General features: G+C 45.4%; 2 protein-coding genes across 6 annotated transcripts in view; both read right to left on the minus strand.

Moving 5' to 3' along the window:
- Positions 1 to 2,588: 2,588 nt before the first annotated feature.
- On the minus strand, positions 2,589 to 18,264 carry BCL9 (BCL9 transcription coactivator). The gene is made up of 7 exons (XM_010601312.3): positions 18,159 to 18,264; positions 16,881 to 17,197; positions 15,307 to 15,496; positions 14,253 to 14,352; positions 8,305 to 10,546; positions 6,787 to 7,047; positions 2,589 to 5,513 (listed from the first exon to the last, which is right to left on the minus strand). Exons 1-7 carry the CDS (start codon positions 18,209 to 18,211, stop codon positions 4,396 to 4,398), a joined length of 4,281 nt encoding a protein of 1,426 aa, XP_010599614.2. The 5' UTR covers positions 18,212 to 18,264; the 3' UTR covers positions 2,589 to 4,395.
- The window catches only part of LOC135227224 (uncharacterized), an 87,455-nt gene continuing 83,758 nt past the window's right edge, over positions 18,253 to 21,949 (minus strand). For all 5 annotated transcript variants that reach the window (XM_064282350.1, XM_064282347.1, XM_064282349.1 and 2 more), the window contains one exon: positions 18,253 to 18,471. In XM_064282350.1, coding sequence (XP_064138420.1) covers positions 18,253 to 18,459 — 207 coding nt within the window. In that variant the 5' untranslated portion in view covers positions 18,460 to 18,471. The remainder of the gene's footprint in view (positions 18,472 to 21,949) is intronic.

A 21,949-nucleotide genomic window follows, 5' to 3' on the forward strand; every position in this document is an offset into this window, starting at 1 on the left:
GGATTCTTGGCTGTAATTTTCTGTGAAGCTGCTGGGTGGGTTTGAACCACCAACCTTATTCCTATACTTGTTAGTCTTTAAAAAATGATGCTATCACACACATCCCACCACTTACCCCTGAAGGAAGCAATAAGTCATTATTACATTTCTTCCATTCAATCCCTAAATATGGGGAGAGGTAGGGAGAAACTGGCTGGCTTTCACAGGATTATGCTAACATCTTGATCATTCTTTTTTTTTTTTTTTAAATCTTGCATCATTGGTTCTCCAGGCAGTAGCATCCAGTCTTTCAATATGAGATTTTATTGCATGACAATCTTAGTAAATTAGGCATCGTTACATTTAAACTCAAGTAAACTGTTTTTCAGAGGTCACTGTGATAAAATGTTGTTGGCATATGTTGATAAAGGAATGGAGATTTATGAAGGGGTCTTTTCAAAGCTCAGCTTGCTCTGTTGAGTCAATTCTAACTCATAGTAACTCTAGACGGCAGAGTAGAACTGTCCCACAAGGTTTCCTAGTCTGTAACCTTTAAGAGAGCATATCACTAGGTCCTTCCTCCTGCGGAGCATCAGGTTCGAACCACCGACCTTTCAGTTAACAGTCAAGCTACTTAACTACTTCGCCACCCCAAACCACTGCCATTGAGTCCGTTCCGACTCACAGCGACCCCATAGTGTTTCCAAGGCCATAAATCTGTAAGGAAGCAGACTGCCACATCTTTCTCCCACAAAGCTGCTGGTGGTTTTGAAATGCCGACCTTTCGGTTAGCAATCTCTTTAACCACTGCGCCACCAGGGCTCCAAAACTCAACTAAACCAAAACCAAATCCATCTGCTGTCAATTTGATTCATAGCCACCCTACAGAACAGAGTAGAATTGCTCCATAGGGTTTCCAGAGAGTGGTTGGTGGATGTGAACTGCTGACTTTTGGTTAGCAGCAAAATGCTTAACCACTGTGCCATCAGGGCCCCAAAACTCAACTAGCTTGAGAGAAATGGGAAAGTTGAATTTGCACTGCTGCAAGCTTCCAGCAGGGGGCCGTGGGAGAGGTGAGCCACATCCCCAGCCTCCCTGCCAAGCAGGCTGTTGCTGCCTCCTCACAGGTTTGCCCATCCTTCCAGGGTCAGCCCTCTAAGTGGGTACCTGCTTTGTGTTCCTTTCTTTGTCTGGGCTCCCTAACTAGGAAAGTAGCAAAAAGGACCACACACACCCAGCAGTGACCATAGCATTCTTAGGGGTAGCAGGGTGTAGGGCTGCCCCAGAAGCCAGAGCAGTGGACAAACACCAGGCCCAGCTTTCCTCAGGGCTCTCATCTCACGCTGTCCATGCTTGACTGTTTATTTATTTACCTCTGTGTACTTCAGAGATGGAGAATCTGGAAATGTGACTAAATTCTTGACACAGAATCCTCATTTTACTAATTTCTCCACAACATAAAATGGTCACCACCCAGGAACATCAGAATAGATCTGACTTTGTCAGAATTCTTAAACTAGTGAACTCAGTCTTCTCTGTAAATGAGATGCTTACCACCTCCTTCATAGAGCGGTTCAAAAATTAGCAAGATACCAAATGTGGAGGTGAGTAGCAGAGGAGGTACCCAAACGTTCATCTCCACGTTTTCTGTTGTCTGGGGCTCTTATGTTACTGAAAAGACGGCTGCTAAAGGTGGAAGAGAATACCAAATGCCTCTCAAAAACAATTCTCAAAGAAACATTTGCAGGTAAAACTGTGAAACATCAGCAGAGCTCAATTTGTCTAAGTTTGTCTGCACACAACTCTCCACCTGCTGCTCCTCGCTCAGATTCTCTCACCTAAGAACAAACACAACACAGACGCCCACTCACTCAGCTAAAAACACCTACAGTGGCTCAGAGAAACACACACATCAGAACAAATTTAACTGCACAGAAACACAAAGTCCCTGAGACACTTACCTTGCAGGATACACACTGAAGGTATGAAAGGTGGAAGTGAACTGTGCACACAGACTGAGCAGGGTTGGCTGAGGGGAGAGTGGGCGGGCAATGAGGAGGGAAGGCAGAAGGAACCACGAAACCTGCTATTTGCAGATATAGTGACATTTTACCCTTAAAAAAAAAAAAAGCCACTTCATAGCTTATTCAAACAACTAAAAATACCCTTTGGCCCTTAATTCTATGTACTATTAAATTGGCCTTTGTGAAAATTCCTAATAAAGACAATTGTCCCAAAGGTAAAATTCAGCAATGGGGACCAGGCTTGCTCTTGGATTTCATGTGCGAGATCAGAATTGTTGTTGGGTGCCATCAAGTTGGTTCCAACTCACAGCGACCTATGTATGACAGAATGAAACACTGCCTGGTCCTCTGCCATCTTCACAATTATTGGTATGTTTGAGCCCATTGTTGTAGCTACTGTGTCCCCATCTTGTTGAGGGTCTTCCTCTTTTTTGCTGACCCTCAACTTTACCAAGCACAATGTCCTTCTCCAGGAATTGGTCCCTCCTGATAACATGCCCAAAGTACATGAGATGAAGTCTCGTCATCTTCGCTTCTAAGGAGCATAGTAAAGGTAAACAATAGCAAGGAATATGTTTCACCTGAGAAGGCACTTTCATATGGAATTCTGGTGGTGCAGTGGTTAAGAGCTGGGCTGACAGCCAAAAAGTCGGCAATTCAAATCCACCCACTGCTCCTTGGAAACCCTATAGGGCACTTCTACTCTGTCCTATAGGGTCTGCTATGAATCGAAATTGATTCGATGGCAATGGGTTTAATCTTCATTCTTCAAAGCAAGGATGGTGACTTTGTCTCACATACTTTGGACATGTTATCAGGAGGGACCAGTCCCTGAAGAACATCATGGTTGGTAAAATAGGCAGTCAGTGAAAAGAGGAAGACCAACGAGGTGGCTTGACACAGCGGCTTCAACAATGGGCTTAAACATAGCAATGATTGTGAGCACAGCGCCAAGGTTGGGCAGTGCTTGTACAAAGACTTGCTATGAGTCAGAACTGACTCAAGGGCACCTAACAACAACAATCTTCACCCTATCGATCAACTCCGATACAAAGATTCTATGCTTTTGGGTCACATGACAACCAAAATGCCCAGTACTTAAACAAGAATCCAAATGAACAAAAGGCGGCAGTTCAATTTTGTAAGAAACAATATATTTTATTTTTCTGACACCACAGCTCTGGCGAGTGGTTTTGTACCAAATTTAATGGAGGTTACACAGAACGTTTTACGCATGGGAGGGGGAGGAAAGGGAAGGAACCACAAAATTAAAAAAACAAAACAAAAACAAAATCCTGGATAGCTTTTAGCATCTGTTCCACTCCCACATTAATAAAATCCATTTGGGAATTCCCAGTAAAAGGAGAACAGAAAACAAGGGGGCAGCGAAGGGTATGTTGGGGAAGAAAAAGACTAAGCGGGAAAAAAAAAGACCATAGAGCACCCCAAGGACAGACCTTTCCCTCCCGAAATCAGGAGGACACTCGGCAGGGAAGGTGAGGCTTTGCTAGATTTTATTTCCCCAAAATAACACCGTGTATTGCAGCTGCCAAAGGGAAAGAGAAGGGAAGCAGGGGTCAGCGGTGAGAGGCACAGGGAAGGAAACTCACTTAACTGAGGAGATACGGAAGGATGAGATAGGGAAAACGAGAGAAAAATGTGGAGGTTGGTTTGTATACTGGAGAGACAGACAGTGCTGAAGAGCACTTGAACTGAAAAAACCAAGGTCCTAAGAGTCATTATTTAAAAAAAAAAAAATCCCCCCTCCCCCCACCCCTTGCTGAACTTAGTTCCTTTTTTTGTGCTTTTCATTAATACTCTGCTCTGAGGTCGTGGTTTGGTTTTCTATACACTGGAGTTGAAAGAAAATAGTCCGAAGGTCTGAAGATGGATTCTCCACCTAAAGTAAACAGCCCAGCATTCCTGTTCTCCTCCTGCCCCAAAGACTAAAGTCTCTGCTAAAATCCCTTTTACAATATAGTACAGTACACAAAAAAAATAAAGCCCAAATCAAAAAACAAAAACAGAATAGAATCCTGGGAGAAGCCAGTCCGAAGGACGTAAACATACAGAGAACGGTGCAACACATGACCGATGGCAATTCTCAAAGCACGGCTACAGATTCCCAAAAGTAGGTGCCATCATGGGATACCCAAGTCCACAAAAATAATTTTTAAAAAATAAATCTTAAAAAAAACACACCTGTTGATTAAATGAATAATTTGCTCTCAGGTAAATCCATACATTCTCGAGTTCCCCCCACCCCCAAAGCAGCCCTCGGGTCTCTGTTCTCCTATTGCATGACCAATGGTATTCCTGGAACTCTCTCAAAGCAGCTCTCAGGACCTGGAATCTCATCTTGACAAGGATCAGCACATCCAGTCTTAGCAGCTTAAAACATCATGTTTCCTGGGTTGCCAGGTCCTTGGCTAAATCCACCCATGCCCACGTCAGCAGCCATGCCCCGGGGCCTCATCTGTGGGGGAATCATGATGTTCTGTTGGGGTCCCATCATGCCCTGCATAGACATCATCATGCCTGGAGAGCCCACAGGCCCTGGGTGGGTGTACAGCCCGGCAGGGCCCCTATCCTTGCCAGGAATCATGCCCACGGCGGCAGCTGGATTGCTCATCAGGGTGGGCTGGCCGGGCATCGTTGATTGTGCTGGTGACATCATCCGGTGGTGGGGTCCCATCATGCCTTGCTGGAGAAAGGCCGGCGGTCTCATTGGGTTGTGGCCTGGCATGGATGGAGCCGTACCCAGAGGGATGTCTGGAGTTCCCACTGGCCCTGGACCTCCCATGCCAGGTAATGCTAGTCCCATTCTGGGGCCTTGCTCGCCCATCATTCCCTGCATGTGCGAAAACCCAGGTCCGGGACCCTGGGGCTGTTTACGGCCTGGGACTTCCCCTCGAGGGAAATACTGCAGTGTCTGGCTGGGCTTCTCCGATGGAATAATGCGGGACAGATCAAATTCAGGGATTCCGGTGGCTCCAGGTCGGATGACCTCTTGCAGATCTGGGTCTGTAAACACTGAAGGCATGCTGTTCCCCAGAACAGTGAAGGAGTCAGGACCCCCTGGGCCTCCAGGCTTGCAAAGTGCTGCATCTGCTGAACTTTGGGGCAGGTTGCTGGGGCGGCCAAGGGGGCCTTCGCCTGGGAAACTCATGGCTCCTGGGAAGTTGCCCTGGCCCCCACTGGGGCCATTGTGAGGGAATGGAACCTGCTGTGGAGGAGACTGTACTGGAGGGAAGCCCTGGGGGAAACCCATCCGTCCTTGAGGTACCATCGGCGGCTCCTGGGACCCATGTCCCATCATAGGATTGTGTGACATCAGGCCAGGCCCCATTGGGACCCCATGAGGAGGTATGTTGGGTCCCATGGCATTCGGAGAGGGCATCTGATTGGAGTGAGAGAGTGGCTGGGTCATTCCCATTGGGCTAAGGGTTGGCATCGGAACCACGGGGTTTGGACCTGAAATTCGAGGATTCTGTGTATTAATGCCCATTCCTAGAAAAATAAAGATATCAAAGGGATCAACTTAACCAAAAGCAACTTGAAAAAAAAAATCAAATTAAGGAACTATCATTGTGCATCTAAAGTGTCGGTACTATGCTAAGAAAACATAACACATAGTCCCTGCCCTCAGTAAGACTACGTTACATTTGGGGACACAAACCAACAGCTCTAAATGACCATATATTATTATAAATTGTCTGATACAGGAGTGTGTAGAAGATGGCTAGAAAGAAACTCCTGTATGAAAAGTTACAAGTGAATATACAAACGAGTACAGTGGACTTCACTGTAGACACTTAATATAGAAGAAAACAATTTCCCTGAATGACTTAAGTATGGTCCTTTGTGAAGAAAGAGAATTAATCATTCCCACAATTCCAAGAGCAAGAAATAGGCCTTTTTCTAATTGACATTTGGTATGATCATTGTATACGCCCTATAGCGACAGCATTTAAAACTCTGGGTTGTATGACATGTTAAAGACATGGTAACTTTTAACGGAAAAAGAAAGCACACAGGTTCTACTACCATCTTTGGCACATTTCAGTATTTGGTGGTCTTCTTGCTAAATTACCATGGAGTATGGTAGGGCTGGATGGTGCTTGTGCACCACAGAGCGTGTCTAACCTGATTAATTAGGATTACCGATGAATAAATAGCATTCTCTTCGCTAATCCATCACCTTTACCATTCCAGATCAGCTCCTGTTTGTGAGGTTTTGTGCAGAGCTGAAGTAAAGGGGTACAGGATGAGTAGGGAAGGGAGGACTTTTATCACTGCCCCTCCCACCACCGCCAGTCCTAAAGAAGTGCCTTTCTAGGAAATAGGGACTTTCTACTGTCTGAAGGTCTATGGCTGCTTGTGGTGTGAGGCTGTCCTTCCAGGAAAATACTTCAGGACTCAAGATACTCCTATCAGCATGTTCAAAGAAAGTGCTTCCAGTATTGCTCCAGGTAGACAAAAAAAAAAAAAAAAAGATCCATGCAGGTACACAGAAGCATCGAAACTATAACGAAACCTGCTTTCTTCTAAGGAAATACTGAGTCAAGCGAATGAAAACTAGTTATCTTGATCTAGTCAAGACACTTTAATTCTACTGAAACTAATGCAGACGGTACATTCAGATGATACTTTTCAACTTGTTGAACTTCCCTGGCTGGAGAGCAATGAGATCTATTTAGGTCTACAGCAACCGAGAAAATATTACAAGGGGTTACTCTCTTGTCTAGTGCTGGCTCAAGAGCCCATGTTCCTGATTTCTTACCTGGCATATTATTCATTGATGGCAAGTTGGGAGAGCGAGCTGGAGGGGAGTCGTCATCTGAGCTGGCCACAGTCTTGATGGCATCATGGTATAAGGGAGTAGAACTGGGCATTGCAAACTTGGACATTCGAGACATCATAATAGAGAGTGGGTTCTGGGAAAGGGTCGGCTCTGGAGGCATGGTGTAGGGTGTGCTAGACGGAAGACTTCCAGGGATATTCACAGAGGCAGACTGGCTGGCTGTAGGAGGTGGGGGGCCACCTGGGAGAAGAAAGCAAAATACAACAAAAATGGGCAGGGAATTAGATTCCTCTTGAAGGCTACTGGGCATTATGATTATGAAATAACAAGGCCAGGAATGAGAGAGATGAACAGGACAGTGTTATTAGACCCAGAAGAGGAATCATCAATCTTCTAGTCAAGCTCCGTGTGTGTGCAGAGGGAGACGGCAGAGTGACACGGAGGTGAGGGATCAGCAGACATGAAGACACATACGCAAAGAATGCATTAGAAATATTACTCCAAGCTTGGGAAAGACATGGCTTACAGGCAACTACGTCACTGAGAAGAATGAAATAAGCAGCTCCCTTTCCCCTGCCAATCACCATTTAGAATCCGACTCAGTTATTAGTATGCCACGCAGCCAGGCCAGCAGTCCGACCCCAGGTACTAACCACATCACCCCATAAGCACTCTTGGTTAATTCCCACAACCAAGATGTTTGAACTAAAAAGGTCTGAGGGGCTGCTCCACTGTAGTGCTTCAGTGACCTGCTACCCAGCAGCGAGAGACACTTTAGCTTGGCAGGATAAATCAACCATCTTATTCTGATTCTAGTCTTTTCTCAAGTGGAGATGGCACGGACCTAGTATTTACACCTCAGTGATCATCTTCCACTGACCACCTCCGGTCCCATTCACAAAACTACCATTATCAGCAAGGGCCTCTCCTAGGAAGAAAATGCTAACAAATTGTAGCTGATCTACGAGAACAGCAGTCTACCAAGGATAAGGTTTGCTAACTATTTCAAATGGTCCACATGCATTTATGAGAAATAATCAAGTCTCTCTGCAGCCTCCCGTCTCTGCTTAGGGTTATACTCAGTCTCTCGACACGAGAGCAGCTCCTTGAAGTGACTGGGTCTAGTATTTAAAGAAGCCACGTTTCTCCACTGTTAAGACATTTTATTATTTCACCAACACGTGTTCATTCTGCCAATGTGAATTATCCTGTGAGCTGACATGCATTCCCCATTTCCCCTCCTCCTTTCAGTGGCCCCATGTGACAAACATATTCTGCACCAAGAGCCCATGCATCTTTGCCAGGATTGGACACTTGCTCACAACCCAACAGAAGTACTGACTACACACCTTGCCACAAATATGTCCGTCTTGGCAAAGGCTGCCTTTTCTGGCTGCGCAATCAAGTTAGGACACGGATCTTCTCAGAGTGAACGAATCAGACTGTAGCCATCTTCAGCTACAAGGTGCAAGCGTGAGGGGAAAAGAGCATACTAACCTGACTCTACACTTCCCAGCATGGCTGGGGAGGCCATGGTGAGGGGTGCTTTATGGTTTGGAGGGATCCCGGGACTCTGCAGGGGAGGTTTTGGAGAGGAGGTCCATCCAGGCGATGGGGCAGGAAGTGATGGTGACTTGAGGTGAACAGGCGAAGCAGCAGCAGACCCCAAGACAGGAGGGGACTTAATGGAAGCAGCAGCAGCTGGGCCTGCCAGCATGCCTGCCAGCTGCGATGGAGTCTGGGGGGACTTGAGGTTCCCCGAGGGTGAGCCCAGCATTGGTGACTGGACTTGGCGCATGGTGGGAGACTTCAGAGGGTTAATGCCCGGGGAATGCACCTGGCTGCCTGCCACAGATATATCCAAGGGCTTTCGGCCCAGGCCACGCTGAACTGGAGGAGCTGTGTTGAGGCTTGTGGGGTTATTGGAAGGGTTGAGAGGTAGTGGTGGCATATGACTGAGCCGGCTGTTAGTCCTTTGGTCGGGCCCAATTGGTTCTCTGAGATTCCGCAAGCCACTGTTGCTGCCTGGACCCTGAGACATGGGAAGAAATGGCCTAGGGCCCATGCTATACTCTTGTTGAGGGTGCTCCCCAAATGGCAGGGGCACCATCTTCTGTTGAGCAGGCAGCATCTCTGAGCCACCTGGGCGTAATTTCATCATCTCCTCAGGACCTGCCCCAGCCTCTCTCATCTTCTGAGGTATCATCTGAGAGTTGGATCCCATGCTGACGTTTAAACTGACATCTCCCTTCATGCCACTAGGAACCATCCCAAACTCAAGTTCTCGACCAGGGCCTATCTGTGAGGGCATTCCTTTTGGAAAGTCACCCCGGGAAGGACTCAGAGGGCCCTCAACTGGTATTCGAGGAAAAATGGGATTATTCCCAGGCTCCATATGTCGCTGAGAACCTGGGATCATCCTATTCATTTCCATGCTGGGCCTGATGCTTTCCATACTCATCCCAGCGGGGAGACCCAGCTGTTTCTCTGCTAGCTGCTGTTGAAACATCTCTTCAGACAATCCTTGGGGGTTTGGGAAGCGCTCCCCTCGGCCAGGACCACTGAAGACACCCTGGCCAGGAGGAAAGTTTCGACCATCCGGGATTTTTGGCACATCGTCTGGCCAACTAACTCCAGAAAGACCTGGTCTAGATGCCGGGTTGGGGACGTTTGGCCCCTCCAGTTCAGAGCTTATCATTCCTGCAAATCCAGGGAGGCGCATCTGGCTCCCTGGCATGTTGGGGTGGGGGGCCATGCCCCTTGGGGGCAGAGAATGTGGCATGTTGATACCATCGGAAAATGGCTCTGCACCCCCAGGCCCCCAGGCTTCACTAGGGGTCATCTGGTAAGGAGGGGGAGGCCCTCGGACCACTCCCCGAGGTCCATGCTGATGGACCATCATATCCTGGAGAGAGCACTGCTGTACGACCACTTGTTCTTGCTTCCTCCGCTTCTCTTCATAAAACTCCTGCTGCAGTTTCAGCCAAGCTATCTGCTCAGGAGTCATATGGTCCAGGTGGTCAGGTCCTATGGGCCCAGACTGGGAGTTCATGGAAGGTGGAACTATTTCATCTGGAGGAAAGGGCACATCTCTATGTCCTTGAGGGCCAAATGGAGCTCCCACATCTGTCCGGGGCCCAGGGCCCTTACCTAGGCTTTGGGATTGAGCCATCATGGCCTGTATTGGCCCTTCTGGCTTCTTCTGGGGTCCATCTAACACCCCAGTGTTCTGCTGGGGCCCCCCACTTTGACCTCCTGTGAACTCTTTCTCATCAGGAAAAAGCATGCGCTGGATATCTCTGAGAGTTTGCAAGGAGCGTTCCCGGTGCTCCAGCTGCTCCTGAGATAGTCCATCTGGGTTCTCTCCCAGTGTGGGGGGCTCGCCACTGGACACTGGTGGAGGCGGGGGGGCTTTGGGATCTGCTGAAGAGCTGTTGCTCCCCTGGGAGACAGGGGTCACTGCTCGGTTGTTGGGCGTCGAGTTTGGCCCGGTACTGTCTGGAGGCAGTGGAGTGGAGCTGGCAGGGCTGCCTACAGAAGGAATTAGTTTGTTTTCTACCCCAGGACTATCCTGGTCCAGGGGACGCGGGGGTGCGGCAGGCTTGGGTGCTGGTGCCGGAATGGGTGGAGTTGGCTGCAGTCTGGTATTCTGGGAAGAATTCTGGTCCTGGTTGACTGGAGCCGGGGGCTGCTGTGGGAGAGGTTTTGGATCATTCCGAAGGGCAGATATCTGTGTGTTCTGGAGATAAACGAGATTTTAAAAACCATTGGTAAATTGAAAAGAAGGGCAATTAAATGAGCAAGATATGTTATAAAGGATCTGTCCCAGCCACATAAATCTATACTGACACTTGCTGTAGACACTGCTCGTGTATAACCCCACTGTGGACATGAAGACATTTTGATATTTTTTTCTTAAACTTTTCTGTCAAATGGCATCCTCTTCCCCTTGCTGAAGATTAGGTTTCAATAACTTTATAAGTATGCCAGGGGAGACCCACTCTGCCAAAGTGAATACATTTGAGTATCTATTTCGAGGAACAGGTTTGATATCACATGTCTACTATGTGTTTCTGATTCAGGGAGAGATTAGTTTCTTGGTATGTGGGAGGCTGTTCCTAATACCTTTTTCTTTTCCCTGAAAGTTACAACCAGGTATGTCGACTTCGCATTGTCAATCAAACGGTCTGATGTTTCCAGCTGAAAGAAAAAGTACACGTCGCTTACAGCGCTGTACTCTAAAAGCAGAGGCAGTGGGTAAGGCCGCTCCATTTCAACACCTCCTCTGGCATGGTGACTACTGAGTACTCCTCTCCTTGAGTTTGCAGGGGGCCTGACATCTCTGGTTTCTGTTTTCAGTTTGTGATCACTGATTCCATATTTGATAAGAATTTGAACATTAACGGTAGTAAGATAATCTGTAGGCAGGAAGCGTCTGTGGAGAAATCTGAGGCTATCTACCTCATGGTGTCTCTTGAGCTGTTCTTTCCAATAGGCAGCAGACTGCCCTTTTTACAGGCTGGACGGCTGCCTTATTATTACTTATTAAGTACCAATGCTAAAGCAGATCCCAGGTAAAAGCACAGTCACCTACAACAGGTGACATGAACACTGTTAGCGTTTAGAAGGGCAACATATACGGTATGGTTCTAAACTTTTAACCCTGCTGAGACTTAAGAGAGTGATGAAGAAGAAGAATCACGGAAGAACAGACTGGCACACAAAATAAAAAATATTACCCATGAGTATGGGGCTGCATTAAAAAACCATCCATATGAGACCAAAAGGTCAACGATTACTCTAAAGCAAAGTGTAGAAGACAAAGGGGGTAGGGAAACTAGAGTACTGGAAACAGAACAAGCAGAAAACAATTAATGACAACATTGACACACTGCAAAAAACATAACTACCGTGACTGAACAACTTATAAAAATTGTCAAACGGGAACCTAATTTGCTGTGTAAACTTTCACTGAAAACACACAGAAAATTATTTAAAAAAAAAAAAGAGATCTACGAACTGTGAAAGAGATCTTTCTCCAGCCTCCAGTGACCCTTGTGATTCCTTTTAGGTGTTCATTTGCTCCTACTTGTTCACTTAATCCAGTCTGTATTTCTAAATCGCTAAGACTCCTACAAGAAGTCCCTTGGGGGTCCAAATGGTTAAGCACTCCACTACCTCCCCTAACAGAAAGATTGGTGGTTTGAACCCACCCAAAGGTACCTTGGAAGAAAAGCCTGGTAATGTACTTCTGAAAGGTCACAGGCTTGAAAATCCTATGGAATGTAGTTCTACTCTGATACACATGGGATTGCCAGGAGTGAGAAGTGACTCAATGGCAATGGGTTTGGTTTCTGGGTTTTAAGGGTCTTACTTACCTCCCCTTACAATTTCTCTGGAATATTTAGCTATGTACAGATCTGCACACAAACCATTATGTGTATCTCTGCACATGAATAGTTTGTGCTGTTTATACACAAAGATACGTCTTTGAATGTTTACAACCTGTGACTGTGTATGTAAATGTTTCACTTGAAGGTATGTATACACGTATGTCTGTAGGTACAGACTTGTGTAGGAAAGACTGGCTGGATCCACATGACCCTGGATGTTCAAAAGTGTATTCCATGTCTGTGACTCCTTAACCGGAATGTGGAGATCACCTTCATTTTCCTTCCATTGCCATTTAAAGTTTGGTTTTCATGGCTGGGTTTTGTTTGCTTGGGGGGTGGGCAGTGATTTCATATAAAGTAACCACAACAGAAGAAACAATTTAGTTCCACCCTTTTTATTTTAGATTTGGATCCATGGATATTTGATTAGTTGCAATTTCCTCCTTAATTCCTTTTCTGATTTCAATTTAGTACCCGAGAAGGTAGAGGAGACAACTATGTTAAGGGCTGTCATTAAGTCAATAAAATGTTGGTTCAAGTTGGATGCATACTCTGCATTCCAGCACAATACACATTTAAATACAGTATTTATATTCATCCTCTAGAGTCCACCACCTGTCTGTCAGTTTGCTGTACTGTGGTGGCTTGTGTGTTGATATGATGCTGAAGTTTTGTCACTGGTATTTTTTCAAATACCAGCCAGATCATCCACGGTGGAAGGTTTTATCGGAGCTTCCAGACTAAAACAGACTAGGAAAAAAGGCCTGGAGATCTACATCGAAAAATTAGCCAGTGAAAACCCTATGGCTCACAATAGAATTCTGGCTGATATAGTGCTGGAGGAGCCATGGTAGCATAGTGCTTAAGAGCTACAGCCACTAACCAAAAGGCCAGCAGTTTGAATCCACCAGCCAATCCTTGGAAACCCTATGGGTCAGTTCTACTCTGTCCTATAGGGTTGCTATGAGTCAGAATCAACTCAATGGCGATGAGGTTTATAGTTCTAGAAGACAAGCCCCTAGGTTGGACAGTACTCAAATACAGTTACTGAAACAATGGGCTAGAGCATACCAACAATCGTGAAGATGGCACAGGACCTGGCAACACTTCGTTCTGTTGTACATGGGGCCGCCATGAGTCGGAGCTGACTCAACAGCACGAACAACAACAGCCCCTGAGTAGTGGAGAGGCATGAGGAATGTGAAATTCCTATGTCTAGAAAAGCCCGAGCTCTGCTCTGTCAACAAGAATGGAGACTTTTTTGATACACAGAACAGGCATCATGTCTTTTTATCTTGAATTGTCACTTTGGTCATTTATAGTCACTTAACTTTTCCTGTGTTTAAGGCTCATTCCCAGTACTGGATATTAAGCTCCATGAAAGCAGGGGCCACGTCTTGAGCCTCTTAGATCCCCATAGCATTCACAGTGCTTGCCTAGTCAATGCCGGACACTCAAGAAATATCTTTTGGTTCAATCTGGTAAACTACATGTATTAAAACCACTGTTGTATGCTTTTTCTAACGTAATTTACAGTTGGTGTCTAAGTCCCAATTAGTAAACAGACTAACATATTTAATAATTTTGGAAATCATTAAGCCATTAAAAACATTCAATGATTCTCTCACTTTGAAATAGGTAAGAATCATTTTGAAAGTCACTATGACTCTAATTACGGTATTATTATCCTAGGGCTGTAGTTTAGTTGCTGCTTTTTAATCTGTTCTTCAACCAACTCAAGGGTGTGTGTTTGTTTTTTAAAGGCTATTCTGTACACAGGATCCGAATCAGATTTTCCCAGAGATGGTTACAAGAAACCCTGCGATATCTGTATAACTCCTCTTTTATTTTGCACCTTCTTCCCTCTAGTAATTCATCAATCTATCGGCATTCTAGAATGCGTAAGACCGCACAATACCATAATTAGGTGAAATGCCCAGAGTGCAGCTCACACCATCAAGACTACCTCCCTATTGAGGAAATTCACCACCTCCCACCTTTACAGTCACTGCAGAACTATTAAACCATTATTCCATTTCCAAGAATACATACCAGAGGGGCTGTGCTTCTCTCTGTCTTGCTGTTGGAGATGTTCTGGATGTGGAAAGAGACGATAGTTTCCACCTGGCCCTTCAATACAGCTTCTGCAGCTCTGCAGAGACAGAAAAGACAGCAGATATCAGGACTGATTTTTATTTCACAAACTATAATTCCAAAGCAATTTGACCCCAGGTTGGACTTGTAAGGGGAGGAAGGGGAAATATTAGAGAGCCGCCAGAGATGCTGAACGGGAAGAAATCAAGAGAAACAAGTTTTTTTTACTGATGTCTGACCTTATCATTTACTCTCAAAATTCTGAAATTAAAAATTAAAACATAGTCATTAGTTAATCTCAAAACAGGCATTAGAAAACAAACAAACAAAAAAAAAAAACCCCACAATTGTCTGCCTCAGAACAATCTACTGTGGTAGGTGTTTTAGAGAGAACCCTAGTTCAAAATCCCAACCCAAGAAGGGTGGTCAGGAAATCTCACAACACCTAGTAACTGTCTAAGGCTGTCAAGAGTCACTTTGAATCTTAAGTTAAAAAATCTTAAATGAAAGAAAAAAAAATCAGAAAACCATATCTAGGGTATAATCACATTTTTGGTTAAAAAAAAAAATTGATCCATTTATCTACTAGAAACATATACACCAAAATGTTCAAAGTAGTTATCTCTGTTGTCAGAATCCCAGGGATTTCTTTTTTTTTTTTAGATATTTGTATCTTCTAATTATTCTAAAAGGGACAGGTTTTATTTGTGCCATTTAAAAAAGAACAATAAGTAGGCTGCAGAAAAGTGTGTATCGTGCTTAAAAAAGGTACACATGTATATTTGTATAAGCACATAAAATTTCTGGATGGCAAGCCAAGGAAGTCTTATCAGATGTTGCCTCTGGGGAGTGGGGCTGGGGAGGTTTTTAAATTTTATTTTACTTCTTTCTGTACTGTGAACTTTAATTAATACAAGTGGGTAAAAAGGGGATCAATCTGCAAAAGAAATAAGAACTTGGTTCTCCAAACACCCAAGCCATACTCAACAGCAAGACACTGCCATCAACTTACTTATTGGCCATCTCAGTAGAAAACACATAGACCACTTTGGCTGGAGTCTTCTGAGCAGGTGTGGAATCTGGGGCAGTAGTCTGGCCATGGGATGGGGTGGAAGACCTGGGGGCTGTAGCATTTGATGGGGTCATTGAGTGTGGTGTGTGCTGGGAATCCTGGGACTTTATGTGGTCAGCAGAATTACATTCTAGAAGAATGAAAAGACTCATGTCATAGAAGAAATAATAAAACTCCATTTTTTCTGCCAGAATTAACGGCATCACAACACATACCCACTCTGAGAATTTCAAGGAGGAAGTACTTTGCTAAGAGAAAAGCGTTTCTTTTACTTATAAAAATTCAAATACTCTTCTCCCTAAATGACCGATTACAAAGCACTTGTCCTCTGCCTCCTTACTTCTCTATTACACCTCTTTCAGATATCTCTGTCATGGTCCCTTCCTCCTGGAAATCTCCCAGAACACCTTGGACTTGACTGGATGCCTCTGCTGACTGATCTCATAGCCCCCCAACTTCCCTTACGTCAGCATTTGTCGAGTTTTATTGTAGTTGTTTTTTTAACGTTCTGTTTTCTAGGTGCACTCAAATCTTGAGGAGCATCTAGCATAGCACTGGTGCTCATAAAAAGCTCCCCATGAACACACAAGTAAGGAGGGAAGGAGGAAAAGAAGTGGGGGGAGCAATCACCCAGGTTTTCATTGCCAATTTGGGTTGGGGAGTCACATTTCCATTCCTTAAATACAAACTTCATGTTCTGGTCTACAGTTAAGATTTTTGGTCTTATAAAAAAACAAACAAACCAAACCTGTTGCCATTGAGTCAATTCTAACTCATAGCAACCCTACAGGACAGAATAGAACTGACCCACAGAGTTTCCAAGGAGCGCCTGGTGGATTCGAACTGCCAACATTTGGTTAGCAGCTGTAGCACTTAACCACTACACCACCAGGGTTTCTTTCCTTTGGACTCATACTAGGAGGAAAAAAGCCTGAAACCTTCTGGCACACTCTTCCTGGCTCACTCCATCTTGGTGCCTGCCAGATCTCTACCACATGTAGCCACTCATTCCTGCCACTGTGAAATCAGCTGTGGCAAAACCGGACTAGCGCCAGGGCCATTAAGGCTTCCTCTTGTGTCTACAAATCTGGCAAAGTGGCAACCAGAGAGCACAAAACCTGAATCTTGGAGGATCAATCTGACGGATTAAAGAAAACTGCTCCAATGCAGGCCATTCGCATACGAACAGGATATACTGGCTTGATATGAAGCACAAACAGCGTGGAGGCCAGAAACATCCATGAGAATGTGGTTAGGCTGAAGAATATCCCACCATGACCCCTAACCCACTTGCATCCTCAAGAGTGAGAACTCCTCAACAGGATGCTGCTAGCTAGTCCTCAGTTAGTGAAAAATGGGAAGAAATAGTTCCATTATCAACTGTGAAAACTCCTGAGTCTGATCCCTATTCTCCCCACTTGGCTGACACTAGCTCTCCAGCATCCACCAAAAGTCCGAGGCCTTCCCTCAGGATGCCTACTTCCCTCCGAGTCTCGAAGATCTTATAGACATACCTTTAACGTCAGAGTCATCGTTTGGAGTCCCAGGATCTCTCTGATCAAAGGAGTCGGCGGAAATACTTCGCTCCCTTTTCCCCTTGCCCTTGGCACCATTTCCAGCCCCATTCTTCAGCCCCATGCTCCCACCTGGGCCAGGGAGTGCTTTAGGGGTATGGCCCCCACTCTTGGAGTCACAGGGGGATGGCTGGGATTGGCTGGCTGAGCCCCCCTGTTTACCCTGGTTGGAGAATTTGGAATCCAGCTGGGGGTTTCCAGATGGGGACATCACTGTAGGGGGACGGACCATCACCTCCTGCTTTGACTTAGGGCTACTAAAAGAAACAGATAACAAAGGGAGATCAGATGCCAGGTGCAGCTGGTCGGCACAAATTGGGGAGCAGCAGCTTCTGCTGTGGGGCCAAGGAGACCCTGAAGTCACCTCCCCATGTTTCACCTCGACCGCTTGCTTGCTCCCCCCACCCCTGCTCCCATCTCAGTGATCTCAACAGCAAGGAAGATCAAGCAGAGTAGCCTGCCAGGTCTTGGGAACCCCACAGTCACATGGGGGCCCATCTCTAGGCTTCTGTCAATAAAGGACAACGGTTTCTATGTACAGAGAGCAGTGACTCTCACACTAAGACTAGCTCAGAGTAAACAAACAGGCATCACTAAGATCAAAATACTACCCATCCCCAGGCTGATGACAAGGAACAGGTGTAATGAGAGCCTGAAGTCCCTGCTGGAAAATAAAAGCAGGTCCAGGAGAGCATGGGGAAAGCTGCGGGTGATGGGCAGGTTGGGGAAGCGCTCCAGCACATGATCCTCCCAACAAGCAGTATGACACTGCCGAGCAAGGGCAGCCAACCGGGGAGGAGGGCAAAAATTCTTTCAGTACAGTGGGACAGTGAAACAAGCTGCACAGTGGGAGTCCAGGGCCCAGTGTTTTAGTTCTAGGGCCTTAGGCCTCCTCACTATTCTGGGCCTCAGTTTCCTCATTTGTCACGTGTAGCCAGCTCTACTGTTGATCATTAATGCCCTTAAGTTTGTGCTCTGGCAAGGAGGGAGGTGGTCGAGAGGTGAGGTCACCAGATGAGGGGCAAAGGAAAACTAGCATAGGCTTTCATTGTACCATTAGCCTGTTTACTAGCCTATGACTATTTACTAGTCTATTTTCTTGTCCTCTCCCCACACTAGTGAATACTGTTCCACCAATAAGTGTTCAAGGTCCCCCTCTGACACCCCTGAGGGTGGTGGCTGGTGGAGGGGGTGGATGGCAGAGGTCCTGGTCCTTACCTCTGTGTGTTTCCTGACGGAGAGTTCCTCACTTTAGGGTTGCTGGAATGCATTGATCGAAATCCTGAGCTTGCAGTCACAGACAGGGACAGGCTCACCGAGTTCCTCTCGGGCTGCAGCAGGCAAAGCTGCTCAGGGCAGTGGCAGTGGGCCACTGCTTTCTGGGCACGTCCCTTAGTGCTGGCCGCCTGTATGCCTTTTTCCTCTTTGTTTTTCTCTGCTGTGGAAGTGGGTCCTTTCCCCTTGCAGCTCCAGCATTCTCTGGGTGTGTGCCTCCTACTGCCAAAGGAAAATCTCGCATCTCCAGGGCACACTGTGGGAAAAGGCCACCCCAAAATAGGGAGACTTAAAACAGGATCAAGGTTAAAGCACTAGCCAACTCAACCATGAAGAAGCTAGATCACTGCTCAGCTTCTACTAGGGTTAAAGGAAAGGGCGATGTTCACGTTCTGACCAAAAGGCTTTGGTGCTAAGGCAGCTGAAGAGTGCGTAGACGTTCTGCCAAGCGCACCAGCCTCCCACCCAAGCATCATGTACCAGGCGTTTGTAAGCAGATGAGAAAAACATTTTTATCTTTAGCCCTATAGTCTTTTTACATTTCTCTACTCTGAACACAAAACCCTCAAAAACTTGATTTTTCTTTTTTTGAAACAATGCTTTGGAACCACTGGGCGCTGGAAATGCGTAGCAACCAGCTGGTGTTTCGCCCCGATGGCAAACAGTGGCACTGAAATGTAACAAACCCACCCCAATTTCAAACCACGAGACAAATTAACATGTTTATATTCTCAAGGCCTCGAGGTGGGGGTGGAGAATGTTAAAGGAGGTACTTCTGAAATCAAATATTGAGCTAATACCAAACACAATCAGTTCTATCCTGATTTCCATGATCTTTCCATTAAATTATGCTGAGTATGTGTCTTGTGTTCTCACTGCTTAATGACAGGGACTGCAGGCATGGGTAAGCATGGGAATGATCCATAATTCTGAAGGTAAAAGAACATCTTTGAAGGCTAAGATATTTTTTGAGCAAATTTGCAAGGCTAATTTGAAGCAGAAAGGTCAAGAAAATATTCCCAAACCTAGCCAGAGAACAAATGAGAAAGCCCTTTATTTAGAGCTGCTCAGACTAGTTCAGGGAAGGCCAAATACTCTTTAAATCACTGCTCCCTCCTAATATGGTTTTCTTATAACTACTGTCCACTTACCCCCTTCTTTCTGGTATCTTAAAAAAAAAAAAAAAAGTTGCCTTCACATCAACTCTGACTCTGGGCGACCCCATCTGTGTCAGAGTAGAACTGTGTTCCATGGGGTTTTCAATGGCTGATTGTTCAGAAGTAGATTGCCAGGCCTTTCTTCCAAGGTGCCTTCTGGGTGGACTCTAACCTCCAATCTTCCATTTAGCAGCCAAGCACATTAACCATTTGCACACCCAGGGACTCCTATGGTATCTTACTGATGGGTTATGGGACTGCAGAAGGAGGATATCAGATGAGGATTAGTAGCTAAAAAAAATCAAAGGGATTAGAAGTAACTCGGGTCTTGAGAGACTCAAGAACTGGACTGAATTTGGGAGGATCAGTTATATTCTAGGTTTTGGCACTGCATATAATCACTGTCAAGTGTTCAATGTCTATTTCTTCATTTGGAAATCTGCAATAGTCTCAGCTATTTTACCTGGGATGCTGAAAGAAACTTATGAAAGTTCTGAGCGTACACAATTGCGTTTCTTTCTTCTCAAGTAAAGAAGTCAGGAAAAGGAACTAGAATAAAACATTACGGACGCGGGGGTCTGGGGAACATGGTTTGCGGGGACTTCTAAGTCAATTGGCAAAATAATTCTATTATGAAAACATTCTGCATCCCACTTTGAAATGTGGCGTCTGGGGTCTTAAATGCTAACAAGCAGCCATCTAAGATGCCTCAGTTGGTCTCAGCCCACCTGGATCAAAGGAGAATGAAGAACACCAAGGCCACATGACAACTAAGAGCCCAAGAGACAGAAAGGGCCACATGAACCAGAGACCTACATCATCCTGAGACCAGAAGAACTAGTTGGTGCCCGGCCACAATCGATGACTGCCCTGACAGGGAGCACAACAGAGAACTCCTGAGGGAGCAGGAGATCAGTGGGATACAGACCCCAAATTCTCACAAAAAGACCAAACTTAATGGTCTGACTGAGACTAGAGGAATCCCAGCGGCCATGGTCCCCAGACCTTCTGTTGGCACAGGACAGGAACCATCCCCGAAGACAACTCATCAGACATGAAAGGGACTGGTCAGCGGGGGGGAGAGAGATGCTGATGAAGAGTGAACTAATTATATCAGGTGGACACTTGAGAGTGTGTTGGCAACTCTTGTCTGGAGGGGGGATGGGAGGATAGAGAGAGAGGGAAGCCGGCAAAATTGTCAAGAAAGGAGAGACTGAAAGGGCTGACTCAATAGGGGGAGAACAAGTGGGAGTAGGGAGTGAGATGTATGTAAACTTATATGTGACAGACTGATTGGATTTGTAAACGTTCACTTGAAGCTTAATAAAAGTTATAAAAAAAAAAACAAAAAAAAACATTACGGAACGTCTCTATGCTGACCTGAGGAGAAAGCAGCCTACAAAACATTTTGGTTTTGATTATATTTAAGGTCATATTTTTATCCCCCACCACCTTCAGCTTTTTTTCCCCCAAGTTTAAGACTATAAAATTGATTGTGGTTGTCAAATTCAACATGTATGACCATAAACCATTTTGTAACTTCTCAGTAAACATCAGGAAATCACTGGTGAAACAGAAGTAGCAAATGAATCTTGTATGGACAAAGCCATCAGAAAACATTTATCTCAGGAAAAGGAAAACAGTTACCACCTCTATAGTCCCCTTTTGTAACTTCTGGTACTTTCTACCTGCATCACACATTCTAGCAGTCAATCACAAGTTACACTAAATAGTTCTGTGTGTGTATTTTATCTTTCTCCTATGAAAGCTAAGTTCTCTGAAGACAAGAACCTTGTTTTAAAGTTGTTTGGATTTTCTGTAATACCTAGTATGATATACTAAGAACATGGTTAGAGCCCAGGTAACTTATTTAGCTTCTCGTGAGACAGAAACACCTGGCATTTGTGTTACACTCTTCTTCCAAAGAGACTCAAGACGTATTACAAATATAAAATCACTACATTAATCTCTTAGTCATTTCTGATTAGCTGTCAGCAAAGATTAGTTCTAATAATGACATGTAAACATAGACCAATAATTTTCAAAATACTTCTACATATAGTTTCTTATTCTCACACTTCGCCGGACATTGACTGACAGGCATTTTGCGGATGGATGAATGCAGCACACCGGTGTGAATGGCTTCTTCCAGGTTTCCAGTCAGCGCTCTCAGACCCCAGCTCTTTCCTCTAACCCATCTCCCTTACCATCACTTTACAGATGGAAGAAACAGCATAGACACCTGAAATAAGCATGTAGGCCCACACGGTGGCTGGGAGTAAAATCCAGGTGATTCGATCCCTAACCCAAGGAAATTGCTGAAATAATTTATCTTGCCTTTAGCCTTTCTGACAAAACCAATGAGCAAAACAAAGTTCAGAAGGCAGGAAGGGGCAGGAAAGATGGGTGAATGTTAACAGGGACCCAGGAGGAAAGGGGGTAGAGTGTTGTCACACTGAGGGGACTGCAGCTAGCATCATGGAACAAAATGTATATAAACTGTTGAATGGGAAGCTGATTTGCTCTGTAAACTTTCACCCAAACCACAATAAAATGCTCAAAAAAAAAAGACCAAAT

The sequence above is a fragment of the Loxodonta africana genome, chromosome 3 (genome assembly GCF_030014295.1).
Source record: "Loxodonta africana isolate mLoxAfr1 chromosome 3, mLoxAfr1.hap2, whole genome shotgun sequence".
Taxonomy (NCBI): Eukaryota; Metazoa; Chordata; class Mammalia; order Proboscidea; family Elephantidae; genus Loxodonta; species Loxodonta africana.